The sequence below is a fragment of the Symphalangus syndactylus genome, chromosome 10 (genome assembly GCF_028878055.3).
Source record: "Symphalangus syndactylus isolate Jambi chromosome 10, NHGRI_mSymSyn1-v2.1_pri, whole genome shotgun sequence".
NCBI lineage: Eukaryota > Metazoa > Chordata > Mammalia > Primates > Hylobatidae > Symphalangus > Symphalangus syndactylus.
In genome coordinates this window covers 22,061,329-22,086,903 of record NC_072432.2, presented here as the reverse complement: position 1 = coordinate 22,086,903, position 25,575 = coordinate 22,061,329, and the positions used below count along the sequence as shown (strand labels likewise).

Sequence of the window (25,575 nt, the reverse complement as noted above, 5' to 3'; positions counted from 1 at the left end):
CATATGTGGTCGTTTTGCAGGTAATAAAATGGAAAATCCAATTTGCAATTGCAGAATAAGCCTCTGAGTGATATACGATCTTCATAGCAGCAGCGGTCAGAGGGTCACTGCTAATCACGGCGCTGCCTGGCTTCCCCAGTGGCCTGCGCCTTCCGACTGAGGAGTGAGCAAAGTGAATCTGTGTCTGGGAGCCAGCCAGCGTGTCTGTAGATGCACCACTTTCTAGCTTATTAGATCCTCTTTGTCACAGTGCTTAATCCTGCTGCCTGATCCTTGTTAGAACACCACCAGAGCGCCGCTCAGCCTTCTAATAAAGGGGATGGGTGAGGGCTCCTAACTCAACGCACTGAAGCGTGCGGCGTCAGGGCGATTGCAGGCTGACTGACAGCAGGGTGAGATGCTTCCTGCATGTTATTACTTAAAAGGGAACCTACCTCCGACAGCTGACAGACGAGCTCTGCCGAGGCAATGGTAACTTGTTGCTAGGCCAATATGAGTCGGGTGTCATCTTTTCACACAATATAATGGCCAGCTTTACTCTAATTATATTAACCCTCTTCTGAAATTGCTTCATCCCCGACTGGTGCAGAGTGAGGCAAGAGAACCCAGAGACAAATCGCTTGCTGGGAGGATTGCAGTGCTACAGAAACAGGTATTGTGTTATCCACCGGTGACATTAAGTTGAAAAACAAAACAAGCATGCCCTATTACAGCAAGTCCCAGTTCTAACTCCAAGCAGACATTGCCCTGTTTGGCTCGCGCAGTTTCCATCTCTGTCATTTATAATAGTTTCCTCCTTTAAGGTTTGCTACGGACATTATACCTGGGTTTTATGGCTCTTTTTTAAAAAGAAAGAACAACAACAAACAAGAAGCTTTTTTCTTTTCTTTTTTTTCCGCAGTGAACCCTAATCATTCTTTTCCATTAGGCTCTTAAGTTCATGTAGCTTTAGGAAGCACTTGTGAATTTAATTTAGTAGCATTGCTTGATATCGAAGTAAGCAAATGAGGGTGGAGAGGGTAACCCAGTCATCTGTCCCCTCCTTCCCACTCCCCATCCCAGTTAAAATGTGCAGATGAGTTGAAAGTGATATAAGTGAAGATGATCATGAATAGCCTGTGGTCCTTTCTGTTAACTCTGACTTGCAGACATCACCGTGTGACTCCTTTTCCCTTAAGGGAGTATGTCTAGCTCGCATCCAGCGTCTCCTGTGTGCTCCAGTTAGCAGCCGTCGTTAGCAATCTGTGATGGCTCTGGCATCTCCACTGACAGCACCTAAATAGAGACATCACTTGGGATTGACAGATCTCCAGGGGGTTACAGGCTTCAGACAAAAGGGCCCAGAGAACATGGCTGACCTTTCTTGGCATTATTCTCCTTCCATGAGTGGCAGTCAGGGAGCATAGAACTTTAGTACATTATTTTCAGAGGATTACCACTGAAAAGACTGCATGCTTAGTAAGATGCTGTTAATAAGTTAACAAGAGGCTGTGTGCGTTCCAGAGTGGTTTTGCAGGCTGTCAGTAGTAGAACACGAGTGCTCCTTTCCCGCAGAAATACGTACCTATTCCTTAAGTTCAAGGAGGGGTCTTTAAAACCAGCTTTACTCATAACATACCTCCAGTTTCGGATGATCGGGCAAGGCTTCGGACTCAGCGGAAGGGAGCTTGTGAGGCAGGCTAGAAAAGAAGAGTCTCTTCTCCTCGTTATCCCAAGCAAGTCTTCCCAGGGAAAATTTGAAATAGCTGAGACTTGTATGTGTCATCCTTCCCGGATCCTTTCTCTGCTCCACGTTGTTCTCATGCTCGCCAAGGGCCCTGAAAATATAGTGTGGTGAGAAATGCTCTGTGCCCAAATGTAGCTGACTTCCCTCCTCTTCTCACTCTTCCCAAAGTAAAAAAAAAAAAAAAAAAAAAAAAAAAAAGTGTGTTCCTGCAATCCCTCCTCTGAACCGGATGTTAAAAGCAAAGCAGTTGTGTAAATGATTGAAAACCCTGGACGCTTCTTCAACAGAATAAAATTCTACCAACTAGAAGTTCCAACTATATTTCTCATTAGGATAACCAATTTTGCAGAAGAAGGAAAGATATTTAGGGCAAAATACTCACTAACTAGAAAATCCCCTTAGCTTAGGAATTCATTTCTGTCCTATTCCATAAATAGATAGTTTATACTTTTCATGGCTTCTGCATCTTTTTTCTCATCCACTTTGCAATACACACACTCATATATATATATTTTTTTTTTTTTTTTTTTTTTTAGACGGTCTTGCTCTGTTACCCAGGCTGGAGTGCAGTGGTGCCATCTCAGCTGACTGCAACCTCTGCCTCCCGGGTTCATGCAGTTCTCTTGCCTCAGCCTCCCAAGAGGCCGAGACTACAGATGCGCACCACTGCGCCTGGCTAATTTTTGTATTTTTAGCAGAGACTGGGTTTTGCCATGTTGGCCAAACTGCCATGTGGTCTCGAACTCCTGACCTCAAGTGATCCACCCGCCTCGGCCTCCCAAAGTGCTGGGATTATAGGCATCAGCCACCACTCCTGGCCAAGGATACACATTTTTTCCAAACACCTCAAGTTTATTTTTTTCATAGTTGATTCATGCTGATGTCTGTGGGCAGAGATTAGAGGCAGGAAGATGACAAGATGTAAGCATAGGTTGTTTCTCAGGTGAATGTTTTAAGAGAGATATACTGAGCTCCAGCACTGCCATTCCCAACTGATGAGGGCATTGCTGCACCGTAGTCACTGTTGTCCGGTTTGTAACCCTTTCCCTTACTAGCCCTGCCTCCTAAGCACGATGGGCAACATACCATCGTGCACATAAAACACGACATGTCAGAAATAGACTTGTTTTTAAATGGATGGCTTCTTTCCAGGAATGTATATTATATTCATTTTTAGGAAAATGAAAAACTGGAGGAAAAAACCATGAAGGAATTATATGGAAGACAAGATAAATTGAGTGCAGCAAAGTAGATTTTAAGAGGAAATAAGAATTACAGAGAAATGTAAACAAGGGATCAGTTTCATTCTTGGGACTCTAAAAACCCCCTCCCTAAGTAAAGATAAAAATAAAGATCAATGGCAGCCCCTTGCCAACAAGATCAAACCCAGGTGAGATACTCAGCTAAGCAGAATGCATACCACCCTTGGGTTTTCATTCGCCCTAGGCAGCTTTCTGATTCATGGTTTAGAGAATCAAGCTCACTAATTTCCCAAGTGACTTAATATCTGACGAATGATGTTTAACCATTAAGATGAGGAAATTGACAATATTGATAATCTTGGAGATAATTGAATCTGCTTATTTTTGTACCAAGTGCCAACAAATTCTTAGTGGCTTTGGAAAGATGATGAATTACTCTCTCTTGATATTTAGTAGTGTCTATTTTCTTTAAAAAGATTTTGTGAAATTGTAGTCGTTTTTCTTTTCTTTGTTTTTCTGAATAGTTGCAAGTTCATAGAACAAAAAGGAAAGATTCAAAGTATCTATTATATTGTTTTAAGAAGCAATATTGCATTATCTTCCTCATAAAAAATTTCATTTATCCTTTCATTTCCAAAGCTCAGATCAGCTAGGCAATGATTTGCTTTGTGCTATACTTGCCTCCCAGAATATGTTTTCATTGTCCTGAGTTACCACCTATGAAAACATAGGCAGTAGAGTCTGGGAACAGCAACAGCACGTAACTTCGGTTGTGTCTTAGCAAGAATCTTTGCTGTGTCTCTAGGTTCAAACAGTGCCAGGCCGTGGACGAGAAGTCTGAAAATTGATTTCCTCAGTACGCCTTTTAGGGACAGACCTTCACATATATCCCTGCTGCCTAACTTCTCTTTCTCTGCTTCTTGCTTTCATAGGCGAGCGCATTTTAGGAAGTTCTTTCACACATTGCCTTTTCCATTTTTGAATAGATCTAAAAGAAAAAAAAACAGTCAACTGGTCATCAACAGAGAATATCCAGATGAGGGGTGCTTGCTGGCTTTTTTATGCTACCTTCATTAACTCAACCTTATCTAGATTGATATGTAACCTGATGGCCTCACCAGACACTGTAGAAGGAGTATGAGATTGAGCATCAGCTTGAAATCTTCACGCTGGCTTTTTCTGATCTTGGGCATATTAGTTAATTTCCTTAAGTTTCCATTTCTTCACCTATAAAGTAATATTAGTATCTGACCTTCCAGATTGCTGGAGAGTGAAATGAGGAATGATTTTAAAAGGTAATTAGTCTTTATCACTGCCATGTTAATGAGATTCATTTAGGGCTGATTCCGAGGTGTGCTTGTGCTCTTATACTTGAGTAACAACAGTTTAACTTGGGTAATATTCCTGTCTTTCTCCATTCATACACTGTCTTGATTGGTGAAAAAAGTGGTGTTGATCAGATTGGGCCCAGATCAGCCAGGACAAGGCGTGATGCATACTGACGTGGTCAAGATAGAATTTCAAATGGTTTTCATATTATCAGTTCTCTTAATCTTGAATAAGTCATTTTTGTCTCTGCAGCAAATACCTCCTTCCCTCTGCTGTGCTTTCCTTTTCCATCTGTCTTCTTTCTTCTTTCCTTTGTACTTAATTTCTTGAGCCAAGATACTGTCATGACTGTGTACCTGTGATGACTTGGGTTAAGAAATTTAAAAGACATCAAATGACCCAAGAGGTACTTAGGGTTTGGTTTAGGGTACTTAGGCTGTGATTACTGAGAAGGACTTCTTAGATCTGATCTGTATTGGATGAAGTGAACTTCACTTTTTTTCTTTTTTTTTTTTTTTTTCCCCAGGAAACTTGGATTTAACTGGCCAGAAGCAGGTATTCAAAGCAGAGAACAATCCTTGGGTGACCCCCATTGCAGACCAGTTCCAGCTTGGCGTGTCCCATGTTTTTGAGTATATCCGTTCTGAGACATACAAATAGTAAGTAGACTCTGATTTTCTGAAATAGTAGGCTGTGATTTTATAGTATTTATAATTATGCCTTTAAAAATATTATGTGACAGTATCCTATTGGTGGCAGTTAACACTTAGCATTTTAAAATGTTTTATTAAAAACTGCATGTCGGCCAGGTGTGGTGTGGCTCACACCTGTAATCCTAGCATTTGGGGAAGTCGAGACTGGAGGATTGCTTGAGCCCAGGAGTTTGAGACCAGCCTGGGCAACATAGCAAGACCCCGTCTCTACAAAAGAAAAAGAAATTATCCAGGCATGGTAGTGCATGCTTGTCATTGTAGCTATTCCGGAGGCTGAGTTGGGAGGATCACTTGAGCCCAGGAGATTGAGGCTGCACAGAGCCGTGGTCATGCCCTGCCCTCGAGGCTGGATGAGAGAGCAAGACCCTTTCTCAAAAGAAACAGACAAAAACAAGAAAAAACAGCATGTGGTCATTGTCTCTATTTGTAAATTGCTTTTTATTGATATTTTCAAGGAGATTTTTACCGATTTTCTTTAGAGAATTTTTGAGGTATTAAATTAGTTGAATATTCATGGCACTAAGGAAATTCACCATTCAGATCAGAACATATTTTTTTTCTTCTGTGAATGCAAAGAATTACAAGTGTTCTGAACAAAATTGTTAAGCAGTTTATTTATAAAATCAGTAGAGAGTACTAGCAATGCGTCATTCTATTACAGAGAAGCTTTTACTCTAGTGAGATGATAATCTCTTAGAGAAAAGGAAAAGTCAGCAGAGGAAGCGGAATCTGCCAGCTTAAAGTCACAGCATCAAAATACCTCCAGTCCTCACTCCAGGTGAAAGGAGTCTCTGCAAAACTGTCCCAAAAACCTCACCATTCCTGCTTCTGTCTTCCTCCATGTGTCAAGGTTGAAAGGAATTCTGCCACTTCCACGTGCTTCTGTTGTTATATGTACCATCATTATTTTCCTACTTTATCCTAGCCCCCAGCTGCAAAACAATCTGTCATTTATCACATACTTGCCTGACCCCGTATGCTGAGATCTAGTATAATTTTAAGCATATACAAAAAAGACAAAAACATCCCTAGTCAAATGTAATCTGTTTTTGTGTCTGACATCAACTTTTAAAATTTATTTTTTAATTAATTTTTTTTTTTAAGAGACAGGATCTCACTGTATTGCTGGGCTAGAGTGCAGTGGCACAATCACAGCTCACTGCAGCCTCAAACACCTGGGCTGAAGAAATCATTCCACTTCAGCCTTCCAAGTAGCTGGGACTACAGGAGCATACCACCATGCCCAGCTAATTTTTTAAATTTTTTGCAGAGGCGGGGTCTCCCTATGTTGCCCAGGCTGGTCTCAAACTCCTGGTGTCAAGCAATCTTGGTTTCATCTTCCAAAGTGCTGGGATTACAGTCATGAGCCACCATGCCCAGCCTGTCACCAACTTTTGAGAATTTAACATCCCACCTATTGGAAGAAAGCTAGAAGATTGCTAAAGGTCACATTTAGTTAAGAGTTTCTTTTCTTTTTTTTTTGGTGTCAGAAATATGTCCCACACTTAAGAAAACCCTCTGAATCTGTGCCAGGCCAGTGGGTCAGGATTGATTGGCAGGGCAGAGCCTGTGCACAGAAATGGCTAGCTGCATTTCTGCAGTCTTGTAGCCTGAGCGCCATGCTCCTGGTCAGACATTTAGCGCTTGCTGTGGCCATGTTTGCACCAGACAGAAACAGGGAAGACAAGCTGTAAAGAATAATGGCCGGTCTGAGCATGGTGGCTCACGCCTGCAACCCTAACACTTTGGGAAGCCAAGGCGGGTGGATCACTTGAGGTCAGGAGTTTGAGATCAGCCTGGCCAACATGGTGAAACTAAAAATACAAAAATTAGCCGGGCATGGTGGAGGGGCGCCTGTAATCCTAGCTACCCAGGAGGCTGAGGCACAAGAATCACTTGAGCCAGGGAGGCAGAGGTTGCAGTGAGCTGAGATCATGCCACTGCACTCCAGCCTGGGCGACAGAGCAAGATTCCATCCCTAAAAAAAGAAAAGAAAATTAGAGCTTGGTTTGTACGGTATCTTGAAAAAAGTCATTCTGTATATGATAGTATACAGGAAAATGCGTGAACAAACTCCTAGCCATCTGGAATTAGAGGAAATTCTCTGTTTATTATTCTGGTTAACAATTTTTAATTTTGCATAGATCAGTTTATAATTTACAGAGGATGAGAATACATTGCATATGAAAGTGCTTTTAATTTTAAAAGATTAAATTGTGAGTTTATGGATTTTGTATTACCTCAAAGTAATTATTAGGCAATTAATCACCATTCTGCACTGTTACAGACTATTTTAACTTATTTGAATGTGGTCAGGATTCTGGATAAATGAGAGGTATCTATAACATAATTGGTATATCTGTTTTTATGTCTGTTATTAGCATCCGATTTTGGGGGGTTGGCGTCATCTAAGCACTGTGTCTGCTAACTTTTTCTGTTTCATTCCCTCATGGAGCCTTGGATTACCTTTTATGCAGTTAAGTCAACATTAAAAAGCTTCAGTAGGCTGGGTGCGGTGGCTCATGCCTATGATCCCAGCACTTTGGGGTGAACTGTGGGGTGATTCACCATGAGGAGGGTGAATCACTTGAGGTCAGGAGTTCAAGACCAGCCTTGCCAACATGGTGAAACCCTATTTCTACTCAAAATACAGAAATTAGCTGAGTGTGGTGATGGGTGCCTGTAATCCCAGCTACTTGGGAGGCTGAGGCAGGAGAATTGCTTGAACCTGGGAGGTGGAGGTTGCAGTGAGTTGAGATAGATGGCGCCACTACACTCCAGCTTGGGTGACATAGTGAAACTGTGCTTAAAAAAAAAAAAAAAAGAAGCAGCAGCTTCAGTAAGCACAGGAGAGCCACTGCCCCCTTTCCACGGGGACCAGCGGGTTCCATAATGGCTGCTTTTAGGGGCATCTACATAATCCTCTGCTGGGAGGTCACAAGGTACATGAGCTGTGCTAGGGCAGGGTCCTGCTGTGAGTTCTCTCCTCCTTGGGAAGGAGAAGAGGGTTGGTTACTTTGTGTATTTCAATTTTTTTGTCCTTCTCTCATTCTCCTGTAGCAGCTGTCGTCACCCCTTTGTCAAACATACTAGCCCAAGATACGGACTGTTAGCTGATAAGACAATGAGTCAAACTCTTAGTCATTAAAAAAAAAAAATGCCCAAAAATGCCGCTGTTGTGTTTCACCAGATTAACACACGCTGATTTTCAAAATTAAGGGCCTCCTTTATATGAATAGATCTGTATTATATTAAGTATATCCTCATATAATTAGAACCCAACTCAACTCTTTGTTTGAAGCAGCCATTTCATAATTAGGGGATTTTTAGTATCCTATCTGAAAAATATTATGCGAATTAGCAGGTATTTGGCTACTTTTTAAAAACGTTTTATATGTGGCAGCCTTCGGGGGAGGCAGTTTATTGATGATACTCATAGTTTTTTTAAAAAAGCAAATTTCACATTCATTGCCTTAGTTTTTGATCTTCTAGTCTAAAACTTATTATAGTTCCTAATTTTCACTTCTTTGTCTCTGTGTTTAAGCTGCATACTTCCCCTTTATTAAAAAGAATCCTTACTTAGATATTTATCAGTGTCTGCATGTTGCGAATGTGTATTTATCTGTCTATCTTTAAACTACCATGAAAGCATACTTTTGGTTTTGGCACTTAAAATGCCTGCGAACCTCCTCCTCCCTCCCCCACCCCAACCCCTTTTTTCTAACCGATTAACCCATTACCTAAATGAGAGGAATAAAGAACTAAAAAACTCACCGGAATGTTTTCTTTTCATTCACGTCTATGATCGGCATTCACGGTGACCTTCCTCAAGTTCTTCTGAGTCTAGGGCAGAGAAGATGAATGATCTGATTTATAGGCTCTAATGGACTCCAAGAGGAGACATGGATGCTTGAAACAAAACAATGAATTCAGTGTGTCAGCAGAATTAAAATACTTGGAGATGACTTAGCTTCATGAAGATGGGAACTTGTTCCATTAGGCAGGAGGGGTGTGGCTGGTAGGATGGTGAGGTACAGTTCTTCAGAGATTGCTCTTTGGAGTAACATTTTGGGCATTAATCATGGCCCCTTCAGCATGTCTCAGGTGGAAGCTGCTCTCTGTTCATCTTTCATGCCTTCCACAGGGGAACGTGTTGGCTGGTGTCATTGAGTTGCCGGTTAACATAAAGTGATGTGCTTGGTTGGGTCGTTGAAGCTCACATCCTACATGCTCCAGTGTGTTTTTAACCTGTTGCTGAGTTATACAACTACCTGTTAACTCTTTATGTGATGGTGGTTGTCTCTTCGACCTCTTTTATTTCTTTGAAGCAGAATTATGATAGAATACTCAACACTTAAGTCTCCAGAAGGTAGATTTTTTTTTCCTCCTAGGAGAGGCACTCAGGTTGAAGTCAGCACCCTTGACAAGATTCTTTGTGATGTGAAAGGGGGTAACTCACACTTTGCACATTTCCATCAAGGAACATGGATAGCAACTGCAAGCCCTTTTAAAAGCTGACAGGTTAACTCTTGTCAACAAGTTAACAAAAGAGGTTTGACAAATGTTAGGGTGAAAATGCATCCGTTGAAAGAGGTATTTGGCAAACAGGTGTCATCATGAAAACTGCAATTTGCCAAGCATGGTAGTCCTGAAGCCTCATTTCCAGCATGGCATCACTCACAAGATGCTTCCTCGTCATTCTGCCTGTGTTTTTCACCTTTCTTTTCTCTCTCCGGAAAAGTTCCCCACTCATCTGTTTTTTGCGTGTTCTGTTTTTTTAACCTTAAATGAAAGACCAGCCATACTATTATTCATAATAGTTAACAGAAACATTTTAACACAGCAGTCTTTGGTGAATGGTGGGAAACCATGAAATAAAAGCTGAGAATTCCTCTTTATTAGAAATCTAGCCAAATAAATCATCCTGTTTGATTTATAAGGAAGCATTGTTCTGGCTGTTGGTTATTGTTTTTCACGTTGTTTTACTTGTGGAATTAAAGCTAAGTAATGTTTTATTTTTCTTCTGCATTCTGTGCAAACCTGTTACAAGCTATAATGGACATACATGGGCTTTATTAAACAACGACTATATCCTCTAGTGACTGCTGAGTCAGTGGCCTAGAAATTCTTTAAATAACTTCACTGATACAACCCTTCCACCACAAGGCTAGGGTATTTCAAACCTAATAGGAGAGCCCATTCATTTTAAAACAGCCCTTCACTGTAGGAAATTATCTCTAAGAAAAACTTAATAAACATTTGATGAAGTGTAAATGGGTGCACAAAGTTAGCAGATGGTTTTATAAATATCTTCACAAAGATGGAGGAGAGGATTAAATTTCTGGGAACTTTCTGGTGGTTAGTAAATTGAGCATAGTGACAATCAGTATGTAGAACAATGTAGGCTCTTCGTTTTCATTGCTGTATCTGAAAATAGCTCATATTAAGCCACAGAAAAACTATATTTCTGTGTAGTAGACATGAAAATGAAGAACCATTTTTCTTTAAAGCTTTTTTTTTTTCTTAGAGACACATTATCACTTTGTCACCCAGGCTGCATGATAACTCACTGCAGCCTTGATCTCCAGGGCTCAAGCAATCCCCCTGCCTCAGCTTCCCTAGTACCTGGGACTACAGGCACACACCACCATAATGCCTGGCTAGTTTTTTATTTTATTTTTTTGTGGAGACGGGGTCTTGCTATGTTGCCCAGGCTACTCTCAAACCCCTGGCCTCAAGAGATTTTCCTGCTTCAGCCTCCCAAAGCACTGAGATTACAGGCATGCACCACTGTACCTGGCTTTTAACATAAAGATTGTTTTTACTTTTTAAAAGTTGTCTTTTTCGTTTCTTTTTTTTTTTTTTTTTTCTTTTTTGAGACAGAGTCTTGCTCTGTTGCCCAGGCTGGAGTATAGTGGCGCGATCTCGGCTCACTGCAAGCTGCGCCTCCCGGGTTCACACCATTCTCCTGCCTTAGCCTCCCGAGTAGCTGGGACTACAGGTGCCCACCACCATGTCCGGCTAATTTTTTGTATTTTTAGTAGAGATGGGATTTCACCATGTTGGCCAGGATGGTCTCTATCTCCTGACCTCGTGATCCGCCCACTTCGGCCTCCCAAAGTGCTTGGATTACAGGCGTGAGCCACCGTGCCAGGCCTATTTTTTCTCCTTTAAAGTTGAAAATGCATTATCACATTTTATCCATAATATATGACTCAAAGTTTTGGCATCTCTGGACCTATTTGCAAGAAAATGTGTTGCATTTAACCAGTGTTGCTAAAAAGTACCAGAGAAAAGGGAAACCCGTATAATATGTTATATTTGGGGTGTATTGTGTCATGTCTCTTATTTCATGTTAACTTCAATGACAAAATTAGGTAGCATCACATTTTAAAACAAAAAACTCCAGAATGTTTATTCTACTGAATAAAAGTAAGCCAATATGTAATATTAACTTTTGAATGCTGGGTGCAGTGGCTCATGCGTGTAATTCCAGTACTTTGGGAAGGTGAGGCAGGAGGATCACTTGAGCCCAGGGGAGTTCAAGACCAGCCTAGGCAACATAGTGAGACATCGCCTGTACAGAAAATGAAAAAAAATTAGCCGAGCATGGTGGCACATGCCGGTAGTCTCAGCTACTCGGGTGGCTGAGGTGGGGGGATCCCTTGATCCCAGGAGGTCAAGGTTGCAGTGAGCCGAGATCACACCAGCCTCAGTGACAGAGTGAGATCCTATCTCAAAATAGTAATAATAATAATAATAATAATAATAATTTGATTTTTGGTTTAATTGCTCAACTGTTCCTATATGTGATCATGAGGTATCAATTACCCTGCTAAATTGATACCTCCCTCTTTAATATGACAGGAGGAATACAGACGATGTAAGGAAAAATACGTAAGTTCTTACTCTCTTCCGAGTGTTTTGATAGATTGCTTAGTGTATTTTGCATTTAAAGGATTTTTTTTTTCTGCCCTGTAACTTGGTTAACACTATTATTCATATATACTTCACAGGTAACTAGTATTTTCCCCTTTTTTGCATTTTCATAATTTATTCAATATATGATGTTTTCACAGGCTTTTGAGGCTTTACTGTTCTGTAATTTTATAGCTCATGCAAAATGGTTCAGTTTTTTTAAATGGAAGGTTCTTGTTCCCATTTGCTGTTTCCAGGACACTTGGATTCTGTGAGTTAAGTTAGGAACTTCCATCCCCTAATCCTATGAAGGTCAAAGGTGAAACTCTACTAGGGCTTAAAAACCAGCTTCAGGAGACTAGCTGTATTCCTGAAGGCATCTAGTAAGACTCCATTTTATACGTGTCCTACTCTGCAGTGTTTTCCACTGTGATATGCAATAGATGCAAATAAAGACTTGGAAAATGTACCCTCCCATATCCACGTTGCTTTCTTCACTACTTCCCTGTGGTCCTCTCATGTGGTCAATCCTCCAGCACTCTGTGCTTGCCTGGGAGCTCTGACTGGGACTTGGTAGGCTCAGGTTTGACCAGTGAGAAAAAACTCTATGCTCTTTGCCTTTTTTACTCAATGCAATTTCCGTTTTATTCAATGACTAGTGTACTTATCTTTGAAGAGTTGTGGATAACTATTAGAGGGGCATAGGGGAAAAAAACTACAGCTGCAACATCAAAGGGAGAAGAGAGATTTATTCTGAACCTTGCACTACAAAAGGCCTTTCCATAGGACTTTAAAGAGTAAAACTATCTCAGTCTCTCTCTGTGTGTGTCTCCTCCTACTCCAGTCCCCTCTTTCCCCTGTTCCCTTCTCCATCCCCCTCACTTGATTGTTGACTATCAAGCCTGCATTTGGCATGCCTTATACAGCTCCTAAAGTGGAGCATGATACATTACAGTATCAATTTAAGGTAAATAGAATATAGATAATTTGTCTCATTTGACAGAAGGAAAATAAATACCAGCTAGACTCCATCCATACTCCAAAAAACCCAAAATGTGTCAGGTTACGTTCTCTTCAAGAGGAGCTATTCTGAGCTACTTTTCTTGGATGCTATTCATTTGATATAATCATATTGAACTATTGGATATTGACCTCAATGAAGTGAAATTGGTCAACTCTACATATTGATTATTAACTCCCAGGAATCTTAAAGGTTCAATGCTTGATGCTTTCTATTCAGCTAAGATGAATAATTGCCTGTGTTTGCTGTTTTTATTTGAGAGATAAATTTAAAAGTGGCGCTTTTATAATCAAACAAAACTGTCTGTGGTTTCTAATCTCTACACAGTAATATCTTGTTTTATTACATGCTGGTTTTTTATTGAGCTCTGGTCTCTTATTCTGGCCAGGCATTGTTGGAAGTTTTGTGGGGTTTTTTAAATTTTTAATTTTGGGCATTTAAGGGTTCTTCTGTGTTGTCAGTTATTTTAGATTAAAATGCAAAATGCTATGAAAGGAGTTTCAGTCAACTTTACGAGATAAAAGACTTAAATGTGAGTTTATGTTCACAGGTATTTATCCATGCCTCAGTGTATTCATCAAGCATTAAGGAAATAACTTTCCATATTTTGTTCTACTTTGTTTGCATATTATTTGTTTATAAGACTCTTGATATTTTTTAAAATGTAGTCAAGAAGAAAATATTATTTCCACTTTAATAGTTCTCTCTGAGACGCATGAACCAGAGCAACTCCATCTTGAATGGGAGCTGGGTAAAATGCGGCTGAGACCTGCTGGGCTGCATTCCCAGGTGGTTAAAGCATTCTAAGTCACAGGGTGAGATAGGAGGTCAGCACAAAATACAGGTCATAAAGACCTTGCTGATAAAACAGGTTGCAGTAAAGAAGCTGGCCAAATCCACCAAAACCAAGATGGCAATGAGAGTAACCTCTGGTTGTCCTCACTGCTACCCTCCCATCAGCGCCATGACAGCTTACAAATGCCATGGCAATGTCAGGAAGTTACCCTATATGGTCTAGAAAGGAGAGGAATGAATAATCCACCCCTTGTTTAGCATATCATCAAGAAATAACCATAAAAATGGGCATACAGCAGCCCTTGGGGCTGTTCTGTCTATGGAGTAGCCATTCTTTTATTCCTTTACTTTCCTAATAAACTTCCTTTTACTTTACTCTGTGAACTCACCCTGAATTGTTTCTTGTGTGAGATCCAAGAATTCTCTATTGGGGTCTGGATCGGGACCCCTTTCCTGTAACAGTTCATTTTTAAATAATTTCATTTGGTTTTGTTTGGTTTTGAGATGGAGTCCCACTCTGCTGTCCAGGCTGGAGTGCAGTGGTGCGATCTCGGCTCACTGCAACCTTTGCTTCCCAGGTTCAAGCGATTCTCTTGCCTCAGTCTCCTGAGTACCTGGGATTACAGGCACACACAACCATGCCCAGCTAATTTTTTTGTGCTTTTAGTAGAGATGGGGTTTTGCCATGTTGGCCAGACTGGTCCCAAACCCCTGACCTCAGGTGATCTGCTCACCTCGGCCTCCCAAAGTCCTGGGATTACAAGCGTGAGCCACCACACCTGGCCTAAATAATCTCATTTGGAACATATGCAATACTGTCATTGTCAAAATGCACATACTTTATATTCTTTATCCAATTAGGTAGTGTCTAGCAATTACTGAAGTTTTGGTTTTTTGTGGCAGGTTAGTGAATAAGTACAGTGGCTTTTGGGTGTTTCTTTTTCATTTCCTGGTGACAGCTGATTTTGTATTTACTATTTGTATTCGTTTGCTTGGGCTGCCGTAACCAAGTACCACAAACAGCATGGTTGAAAAGCAGAAATTCATTGTCTCATGGTCTAGGGGGCCGGAAGTCCCAGATCAGGGTGTCAGCAGGGTTGTCTTTTTCTGAGGGCAGTTCGGGAAGGGTTTGTCTAAGGCCTCTGTCCTTGCCTCTTTTACCTCTGTGCTTCTTCACATCATCGTCTCTCTAGGTATCTCTGTCTCTGTCTCCAAAGCTCCCCAGTTCACAAGGATATCAGTTATCCGGGGTGAGGGCCCACCCTAATGACTACATTTTAACTTGATTATCTCTGTAAAAACCCTGTTTCCAAATATGACCATTGAGGACTATGCTCTGGTTTTTTTTTATCTTGCCAAAATTCCTATCTAGAGAGTTGAGGAGTCATGCCCTACAAACCATAAATTCTTATCAGATGGGTTTTATTTAACCCTACATATCCTGACTTACTTTCCAGTCTGACTCTGGCATAACATTATGTGACAAAGAAGAAAATAAAAATCTTTTACCCCAAAACATGTTTCTTTGCCATATTTTGAAATGGCCCTGCACAGCCATCCTTTGTGGGTGAAAATGTGCATCTGTAAAGAATGTTTACCAACATAGCTAGATGTTTTTCTTTCAACGCCCTCCCAATCCTGAGGAGATGAACTGAGTGTCTAGCACCTTTTATAGGTCTGAATAGGGAACGTTTGTCATCTGTTGTCTCTAAGGACAGCCACTATGACACTTTAAGAATCTTGGTCTCCACAACCTTTTATCTTAACCTGAGCGTTTCCTTTCTATTAATCCCAGGTCTTAGACAAACTCAACCAATTGTCAACCAGAAAATGTTTAAATTTACCTAAAGCCTGGAAGACCCAGCTTCGAATTGTTGGAAGTTGTACAATTGAATTGAAGCTGAATTGTTGAACTGCCTTTGGACCAAAGCAATGTATTTCTCAAATGTATTTGATTGATGTCTCATGCCTCCCTAAAATGCATGAAACCAAGCTGCATCCCAACCACCTTGGACACTTGTTCTCAGGACCTCCTGGGGGCAGTATCACGACCATGGTCGCTCATATTTGGCTCAGAATAAATCTCTCCAAATATTTTACAGAGTTTGTACTCTTTTTGTTGACACCATATTCTGAGGTACTGGGGGTTAGGACTTCAACAAAGAAGTATTTGGTAAATTTGCCATATAAAATAACCAAAACTTCAATGATAATGTACTCAGTCTCAATATAAACAACATCAGTTAAAAGTATGTGCATGTCAAAGGGGATAGAATTGTCTATCTTCCCAATGAGATGATTTACAAATTAAACATTATAGTGGAAAACACTATTTCCTGGGCTATTTTTTAATACCATGAGCCTTATAAACACATATGAAATAATATACAAACAGAATGAAATATTTATTGTTACTCAAATGCCCAGAAATGGCATTGAGTTCTTTATGAGTTTGTTCCTTCGTTTTCCTCTCTTCATCTGTAGCCTCTACACGTTCACAGGGAGGCACGTTCTGTTTATGAGCCAGTGCGTTTAAATGGCTAAGTCTTCATCCACGCCCCTACCACAACACACACACACACACACACACACACACACACACACACCCATCCCTCTCTTAAGGCTTGGGTTTCAACATCATGTTATTCTCCATAAATGCACATTTACCAATGTTACACTGTAAGGAATGGCAGAGGGGTCTGTTAGTGTTAATCTTTTAAGAATGGACCCTGTTAAAACAAAAGCTGCTTCGAATTTGAAGATGCAAATGGACCCTGTTAAAACAAAAGCTGCTTCGAATTTGAAGATGCAAATGGACCCTGTTAAAACAAAAGCTGCTTCGATTTTGAAGATGCGTTAGGAATGAAAGGTACCTAACAAACCACCTCTTTGTCCTATTTGGTAGAGAATTCATGAAGGGGGGGTTCCACAGAGCACCAACCCTCATTGTTTCCTTCACTCCTAGAGAGGGCATGTGCAGTGTGGAGGGTCTTTGTGTCTGCATCATGTGATGGGACCCCCTCCAGTAGGTGTGGATCCTGGGACCTGTGTGGTCCTGTGTGATGGCTGTTGGAGTTTTGTTACAGGAAGGGGGTCCCGATCCAGACCCCAAGAGAGGGTTCTTGGATTTTGCACAAGAAAGATCCAGGGTGAGTCTGCATTGCAAAGTAAAAGTAAGTTTATTAAGAAAGTAAAGTGGTGAAAGAACAGCTACTCCATAGACAGAGTAGGGTGTTCCCGAAAGTAAGAGGAGGAACACATGCCCACCCTAGATAACGTGTGTTTGTGTGTGTGTGTGTGTGTGTGTGTGTGTTTGTGTGTATGAATGATTTTAAAAGACCATGGGGAGCTGTGTTCTGCTACAAGGGTTTCTGATAAAGGATTAATTTTCTTAATTACTATATTTTGCAAGAATCAATATTATCTTTAAAGCAAAATTAGGAATGCCTTTGTTCTCCAGATATCGGGATATCAGGACACTCCCAAGTCTGGATCTGTTTAGTCACCATTATCAGTGTGTTCCCATAACTATAAGCATCTAGAGGCTAGGAATGCCTAGCTTTCTGGGAGTGCAGCCCAGCAGGTCCCAGCCTCATTTTCCTAGCCCTCACTCAAGATGGAGTCACTCTGGTTCGAACGCCTCTGAGGGTTTTGCCCTATAGAGTGTGGAGTCAGAGTTTCCCTGTCCCATCTTGGGACTGTGGTCACCACATCTACAGCCTTCATGATTTTTGTCTTGTTTTTCCTACCTTGTCCCAGGAGATCTATGGATTGGTGGGTAGCATCAAGAGGCACAGAATTCTCTTCTCATGTAGTTAAAGCTGGCTTGCTTTCTCAGCATGCTGAGAGAGGTATCAAAGATGGAGTGCTTATTTTCATAGGATGCACCATGCCGTAAAGACACAGTGACTCTTCTGTGAAACACTAAGGAAAAAGAAGGGGAAATAAGGAATATAGGACTCGTTAGAGGAAAAAGGCTCCAGGTAGAGATGGATTGATTTTTATTATAAACTTGAACTTTTTAAAATCGAGATAACATTGTTAAAAAACATACAGCACATATATATGCCATATACATAGGACTGTTCTTAGATTACTGATCTTACTCATCCAACTGACACTTGGCTTCTAGTGTCAGTTTTCTCATGGCAAATGACCTCATCCCACCCACCTCAGCTTCCCCGTCTGCAAAGCTCAAGTTTCAAAGTAGATCATCTCTGAGGGTCGTCCCAGCAATGATTTCTAGTCCTGTCAGTTCTTTATTTTTCTAGGAAATATATTTTATTGACATCAATTCATTATTTTTTTAATTCACTTTAATTCTTAAATTTGCCTCCCATCTGGATTTACTTTATCGATTTTTTTTAAGGCAATAGAAGACAATGATGACCCTGAATACAAATTGTTACAGGAAAATGGATCTAAGATAAAATTACCAGATCAACCTTTTTATTCCATATTTTATGGAATATCTAATAGATGTTTGGGAGTAACTTATTCTTACACATGAATTCCTGACAGTTTCGGTTCTTCAGACTTATTAATCAGTGTTGTCAGCACCAGAGCAATTTTATGAGACTTACCAGTCATCAAAAATTTATTATCAGATAAATCAAAGAAACAACGAGCATCTTAATAGGGTAGAGAAAGTGGCATGTAAAGGATCATTTAAGATGGTGCTTTTTGTCAGTTGTGCATTATATTTACAACCAATATCTAAGAACTTACTCATAATTTCATGCAAATAGTCAGCAGGGTGATAGTTGCTGTCTTAGGTAAACCTTTTCTGTTTTTCTCCAGCAGAATGTTGTGTTTGGTGTAACTATAAGGCTAAGACTGCTAAATAGACACACGATAGGAAGCATCTTTTCCCAATGTTAAGCCTATAGCATTTATTTTAAAGCAGTATCTCCATTTTCTTCTGGATTTTATTAGAGTTGTCATCCAAAATTAAGAGTTAATGAGCTCAGCCCTTTCCCTTGGGAACAAGGTGCTAAACTTGAGCTCTTTGTTTTGTTTTGTTGTTTCGTTTTTTTCCTGACATAGTTTGGATATTTGTCCCCACCCAAATCTCATGTTGAAATGCAATCCCCAGTGTTGGAGGTGAGGCCTGGTGGGAGGTGTTTGGATCAGAGGGGAGATCCCTCATGAATGGCTTTTGCCGTCCTCTTGGTGATGAGTGACCTCTCGCTCTGAGTTCACACAAGATCTGGTTGTTTAAAAGTGTGTGCCACCTCCCTCCCTGCCCTTCCCTTTCCTCTTGCTCCTGCTTTTGCCACGTGACATGCCTGCACCCCCTTCATCTTCTGCCATGTTTGTAAACTTCCTGAGGCCTCCCTAGAAGCAAGCAGATGCCAGCACTATGCTTCTTGTACAGCCTGAAGAACCATGAGCCAATTAAACTTGTTTTCTGTATAAATTGCCCAGCCTCAGGTATTTATAGCAACACAAGAATGAACTAACACAGTCCTTGTTTTTTATTTTTCTTCTTCTTACTATTTTTTTAAACTTTAGCTCTTTGGAATGTTTTGGGAAAATGGTATTCAGATTGCCTTTCTTATGTCCAGGCTTCACATGTACCTTCTGTCATGAGACACAGGCCTGCATCTGCTGTATTCTCGGCACTGTTTTTGATACCCCGTTAAAGGTGTAATAAGAGACCAGATTTCTTAAAAATCCAGTTTTTGGCTGGGTGCGATGTCTCACACCTGTAATCCCAGCACTTTGGGAGGCAAGGGCAGGCAGATCACTTGAGGTTAGGAGTTTGAAACCAGACTGGCCAACATGGTGAAACCCCATCTCTACTAAAAATACAAAAATTAGCCAGTCATGGTGGTGCACGTCTCTAATCCCAGGTATCCCGGAGGCTGAGGCTGGAGAGTCGCTTGAACCTGGGAGGCAGAGATTGCAGTGAGCCAAGATTGTGCCACTGCACTCCTGCCTGGGCAACAGAGTGAGGCTCTGTCTCATAAAAAAAAAAAAAAAGACTTGGGTCTTTATTGTGCCAGATGAGAGGAGTTTTTCCATCACCCTATCTTTGCCCTGAGTGTTCCTGCATCACAGTATCCTCTAGGCAGAAGGATGGTGATGGGCCACGTGGGAGCTGAGCTGGCAATAGAGAGCCTTCAGACAGAGCTGCTGGGAATGGACCCAGAAAGACAAGTCCAGGTTACATCCCAGCAGAGATACAACCTGCTTGCCACCTCACATCCATGTGTGCCGCCTTGTCTGTCTGGAATGCTCTTTCTTCACTTCTTTACCTATTGAATGCCCAGTTATTCTTCAAGTCGCAGGTTAAATATCGTTTCCTCAGAGATCTTTTCTTGGAAGGTTTCCCTACTGCCCATCAACTCTAGGCTCCTTTTATCGTCTTTCTTTAGGGCCTCTACTTTCAATAGTAGTAATTTTAATGATAACAATGACTATCACTTACTTCCCAGGTGTCAGACATTATATGCCTTGTATGTAAGTTTGTCACTCAATATTTATTGGTGTGAATACTACCGGTATTTTAGTAGTTAAGTATGTGTTTTTTTCTCCTGTAAGGGACTGAAGTCTTTTTGAAAGCGAGATTCCTTCTTGACTGGGCTTTGCACGTGACATGCCCCCAGTGTCTTATATAACTTCTGACAGGTCACCCTAATTTCTGAAAAATAAGACCATTCTGGGGTCTGGAGTGTTCCAAGTTATATAGTTCATTGTTTTTGGTGGTAGGTAATAAACACTACTGGAAACATTAAAATGTGTTCTCAATATCTAATACTCACATTATGTCTTCCCTATGGTACTTCATTATTTTTATAGATCTTTTTATCACACTACTCTTATGGTGCAAATGAAACATTTCCTTAACCAATAAACTAATTATGTTTGAAAGCAAGACTTTTTAAATTCAAATCTGAGGGATCTGTGATTCGTTTGTCTGCTTCTCTTTTTCCATTGATGGAGTAGTCCATGGGGCATGTGGAATGCGTGATTGTGCTTGTAAGTGGATGGAATATTCGTGAAGGATAGGCAATAAACTAGTAGTGGTGGTTATCTCTAGGCAAAGAAACTGGATGGCAAGAGACAGGGAGGAGTGGGCACATCCTCTTCACTCTTTATCCTGTGGTACCTATTGAATGTCCTATTTTTACATGTATTCATTATTGAAAAGATTATTTCTTAAAAAAAAGAAAATACTCCCCAGTAGGAAGTTTTCACTTCCCCTTGAAGGTATAAAGGAAGAAACTACAAAGAATGTGGCTTTGTAACTGGTTTTGTGTACACTATCTCCTATTTTCATTCATTTGGAGATTGTGTGTAAGTCCTCCTTTTTAGTCTCTCTTTGATCAGGTACACTAAAAATTTTCAATGTGATATCACCTCTTAAAATGAGTCCTGAATCTTGGAAAGAGACAATTTGAAGGACAGCTTGAGAGAAGGTTTCTCACGTAATGCATGCACCATCCCAATTCTTGGCTGAAGCACTGTGAAATCTTCCACTGTTGATAACACCTGTCAGATAATATTAGGCTTTCTTGTGTTCTTGGAAGAATCTATGGCAGTCTGTTTTTCCTTGAGAATCAAATGAGAAAAGATGGTCATTCATGAAGACCTAACAAAAGAGAAGAATAAAGAAAAAGCGAGAAAATGGATTTCTATGTTGGGTTTGTTTTGTTTCGTTAGGGGTATTTTCCCACCTAAGACTTTAAGTGAGAGAAAGGCTTTTCTATTTTTGAAAGGGCGTGAGGGTTTGAAATAAGGAAGAATGGATCTTGGAAGAATTGATTGTGTCTTAAAGGATGGAAATGCGCTTCGGATTCCTACAGTGAGACAAGGATTTTTTTTTGTTTCTTCTCTCCTTAATTTTTATAAGCTGTCAACTAAGATGACGTGTGTGTTTCAGACTGTTTATGTGGGATTATGAGCATGTTCAATCTGTTCTTGTGCATTCCCAATAGAAACTGCGTGAGTGGTGTGATCTTTTAATAGAATGTGTCTTGCAACTAACAAATGTATTTTGGTGCTAAATTCTGGATAATTCCTAAGAAATGTAAATGTTATCAATAAAAGTTTTTGTTTTGAAATACTTAAAATCTTAGAGCTATATTATTTTAAGTTTTCTGAAGACAGTCTCTGCTTCATTTTTCTAAGTTTAATTGAGACAGGGCAACAAGAAAAAATACTGGCCATAAAGTAAAAATATTCTTTATAAATTTTTGGAACATGGTTAGAAGGGAACTGCAAATGGGGAAACAGCTTCTTGAAGGCCACTGTACGCATGCATGATACAAGACGATTTGGGTTTACTGTGGTTTCAATACTAAGAGTATCGAGTGGCTTTTACTAGAAAAATTCAGGACCTGCATTATAAAGTCAGCTACTCCCAAATTCCTACCCCCATTTTTATTTTCTTCATGTAGATGAGTGTGTGATACAGTTTGCCTCAGTTACACTAAGGAGAGAGAATTGACATTTCATATTGACTTCTGTGTTCCTGCCATGCACATCCAGGTCCTGGTTAGTTCTTTACAGAATTCATCTGTAGGTTCACGATTTGCTTCTGCTTTCAGACGAGAAAACGGACAGTCATCGTTTAAGTAAAACAACTGGTGACAAAGCCGGAAATCAAGTTCTGGCCAATTTAAAGGAAGGTTGTCTCATTTTCCATGTTGCTTTGAGTAACATCTGGGAAGAAAATAGGAAAATGTTAAGTTTATGTTGATAACCCTCAAAGGGAAGCCAGTGTATGGAGTTTAGGGGAATGTACATGATCATTTGACTTTTCTGGTTCTTGAATCAAATTCAGCCTCCTACAAGGCCGCATCCTCATACTAGGGTTGCAGGCACATGTGACATTCAAGGGTCCCTAACAGTATTCCTGCTGCCAGCTCCTTAGTCCCTCAAGGCTCTCTTCCTGCAATTCACCCTGATTCTAATTTAACAACCCCTTATCTGAGTGATTCTGGTACAACAAGTACAAATCTGTCTTTCTGCTAGATACACCCTCTGATTTTGGGATTAGGGATACTCAATCTGTATAACTGTAACCCACAGTGGATATATAACACACACTTATACAGGTTGAGTATCCCTAATCCAAAAATCCAAAATCTGAAATGCACCATATCTGAAACTTTTTGAGTGCTGACATGACACTCAAAGGAAATGCTCATTGGAACATTTTGGATTTTCAGACTAGAGATACTGCACTGGTAAATAGAGTACAAATATATCAGTCCAAAAAAATCTGAAATCCAAAACACTTCTGATCCCAAGAATTCTGGATAAAGGATTGATATGGTTTGGCTGTGTCCCCACCCAAATCTCATCTTGAATTGTAGCTTCCATAATCCCCACATGTTGTGGGAAGGACCCAGTGGGAGATAATTGAATCATAGGGGCAGGTTTTTCTCGTGTTGTTCTTGTGATAGTGAATAAGTCTCATGAGATCTGATGGTTTTATAAAGGGCAGTTCCCCTGCACACAGTCTCTTGCCTGCCGCCATTAAGATGTGCCTTTGCTCGTCCTTCATCTTCTGCCATGATTGTGAAGCCTCCCCAGCCATGCAGAACTGTGAGTCCATTAAACCCCCTTTTTTTTATAAGAAGTTTAATTTATAAACTACTCAGTCTTGGGTTTTTCTTCATAGCAGTACGAAAATGAACTAATACAAGGATCAACCTGTGTTGTTTTGTAGTCGGGCTTCAGTCTGTTAATGCATATTAAATGGTATGACCTTTCTCTAGAATACTTACTAGTATTTGTCTCTTTTGGACTTGAGGATGGACTCCTGGCCTTTCTTGGCTCATCATATACCAACTGACTGTAATCAGATTGGCCAGGACAGTCTTTACCAAGCTTTCTCCGTGATCCCTTCTTTGTCTTTGTTTTATTAGCTCTAGACTCAGGCTCTAATTCTGTTGCCCATCCAAGAATGAGCTCTTCTCCAGGGAGCTCTTACCCATTAAGTGGAAAATCGTATTAGAATCCAAATCTGAGGCCCAAGAAAGTTTTAGAGCATGGAAGTAGAGGCAGGGTGATGTCACGTCTGCCGGCTATTTGAGTGACAAAGCAGAAAAATTACTTTCTACTCAAAGGAGCATGCGTTCATGTTGATGTTCTCCATTTCCCTCTATCTTTTCTACGTTTGTTTTGTCCTTACTATATTACCAGAATTTATTAATCCAGTCCCCCTTTGCCAAGCCATACGTACTAAATGAAACCATGTGTTTATGTGAATAGTGATCCCGTATTTCCAAATTTTCGTTTTCTTGTCTCTTCCTGACCCTGGTCTCTAGTGTTCTGGAATTGGCTGCCAAGTGTGTAAGCTCAGGAAGTTCCCCTTGTTACTGTCCAGAGCAATACCTGCCTGAAAAGAAAAAGAAACTGCGACCTCCTTCTAGGTTTTATTCTTAAAAAAAAAAAAAAAAAAAAGAAGCGTGGACCACTCAGTAGTAGAAAGCCTTAGGTCACCTGGTGTCTAGATAGAATACCATTTAATTATGGAGCAATAACAGTGACATAGGGAAGACATAATTACAAAACCTTTTGAAGTCTGTTATCTCCTGATTTTCTTGGGCACTAATATTTGTCTTTTAACACTAACAGCTTTACACTTTTTTTTTGAGACAGAGTCTCGCTCTGTCACCCAGGCTGGAGTGCATTGGTGCAATCTCAGCTCACTGCAACCTCCGCCTCATGGATTCAAGTGATTCTCATGCCTCAGCCTCCCAAACAGCTGGGGTTACAGGTGTGTACCACCATGCCTAGCTAATTCTTATTTTTATTTATTTATTTTTGATACAGGGTCTTGCTCTGTTGCCCAGGCTGGAGTGTAGTGGCACAGTCTCGGCTCACTGCAACCTCTGCCTCCCAGGTTCAAGAGATGCTCCTGCCTCAGCCTCCTTAGTAGCTGGGATTACAGGCGTGCACCACCATGCCTGGCTGATCTTTGTATTTTTAGTAGAGACGGAGTTTCACCGTGTTGGCCAGGCTGGTCTCAAACTCCTGACTCTCAAGTATCTGCCCACCTCAGCCTCCCAAAGTGCTGGGATTATAGCACCTCACCAGCTTTACACTTATATTCAATTTCTAAATGGCCTTAGGCTTGCTCTCTTATGTCATTCAAGTTTCAGTTCAAATGCCGTCTCAACAAAACTTTTTCCATATCACTATATCTAAAGTGGACCCCATCGCCCACCACCCACTCCTGCCTCCAGGAGTACACATTATATGTCTATATTTATCGAACACTCTACAAAATGCAAACATACAGTCAGAAAGTAGGTCAGTGGTTGCCTGGGGATGGGGGAAAAGAAAGGAGAGGCACATCGCCCACCACCCACTCCTGCCTTCTGAATACCCTCTAAGGAAATGTGCTTAGAATGGAGGCTCCTGCTAGAGCAGGGAGACTTAGTTTTGTACACTGCTCTGTCCTCAGGAGCCTCAGACATTGCCTGGCACCTAGTGGACTCTCTGAATATTCGATAAATGAGAGCTGTTGTTCTTTCAAGCATACTTCATCACCTGCAGTGTAAACATTTCTGTTAGAGGATTTAAAAAAAAAAAACAAAAAAAAAACCTTCCATGACACGTCCGTGACACATTTTCAGTGTTTCCCTTTTCTTTGTGTCTGAGTTGCTCAGATTTCATATTATTAGTGCCGTTTCCATCACCATAAATGTTGCTCTGATGTTTCCAAGGCTGCAGCCTTTCCCAACCAGCTATTTCCCATCAAATCTAGTCGCTCTTTTTCACTAGGCTTTGAAAGAAACTCCTGCACACAATTTTAAAGGGCAATATCGGGGGCATCGGGGAGGGGAACAAAATAAAAACAGACGCTTTGTTTGACCTGGACTCAGCCCATTTGCCTTATATTTTGTTTTG

At 40.7% G+C, this 25,575-nt stretch overlaps 1 protein-coding gene across 3 annotated transcripts in view; it reads left to right on the top strand.

Moving 5' to 3' along the window:
* The window catches only part of RSU1 (Ras suppressor protein 1), a 218,788-nt gene that overhangs the window by 107,353 nt on the left and 85,860 nt on the right, over positions 1-25,575 (top strand). For 2 of the 3 annotated variants that reach the window (XM_063610183.1, XM_055296670.2), the window contains one exon: positions 4,784-4,916. In XM_063610183.1, coding sequence (XP_063466253.1) covers positions 4,784-4,916 — 133 coding nt within the window. Of the gene's footprint in view, positions 1-4,783; positions 4,917-15,499; positions 15,804-25,575 lie in introns of those variants that run through there. The other variant, XM_063610184.1, reaches the window with a different exon arrangement.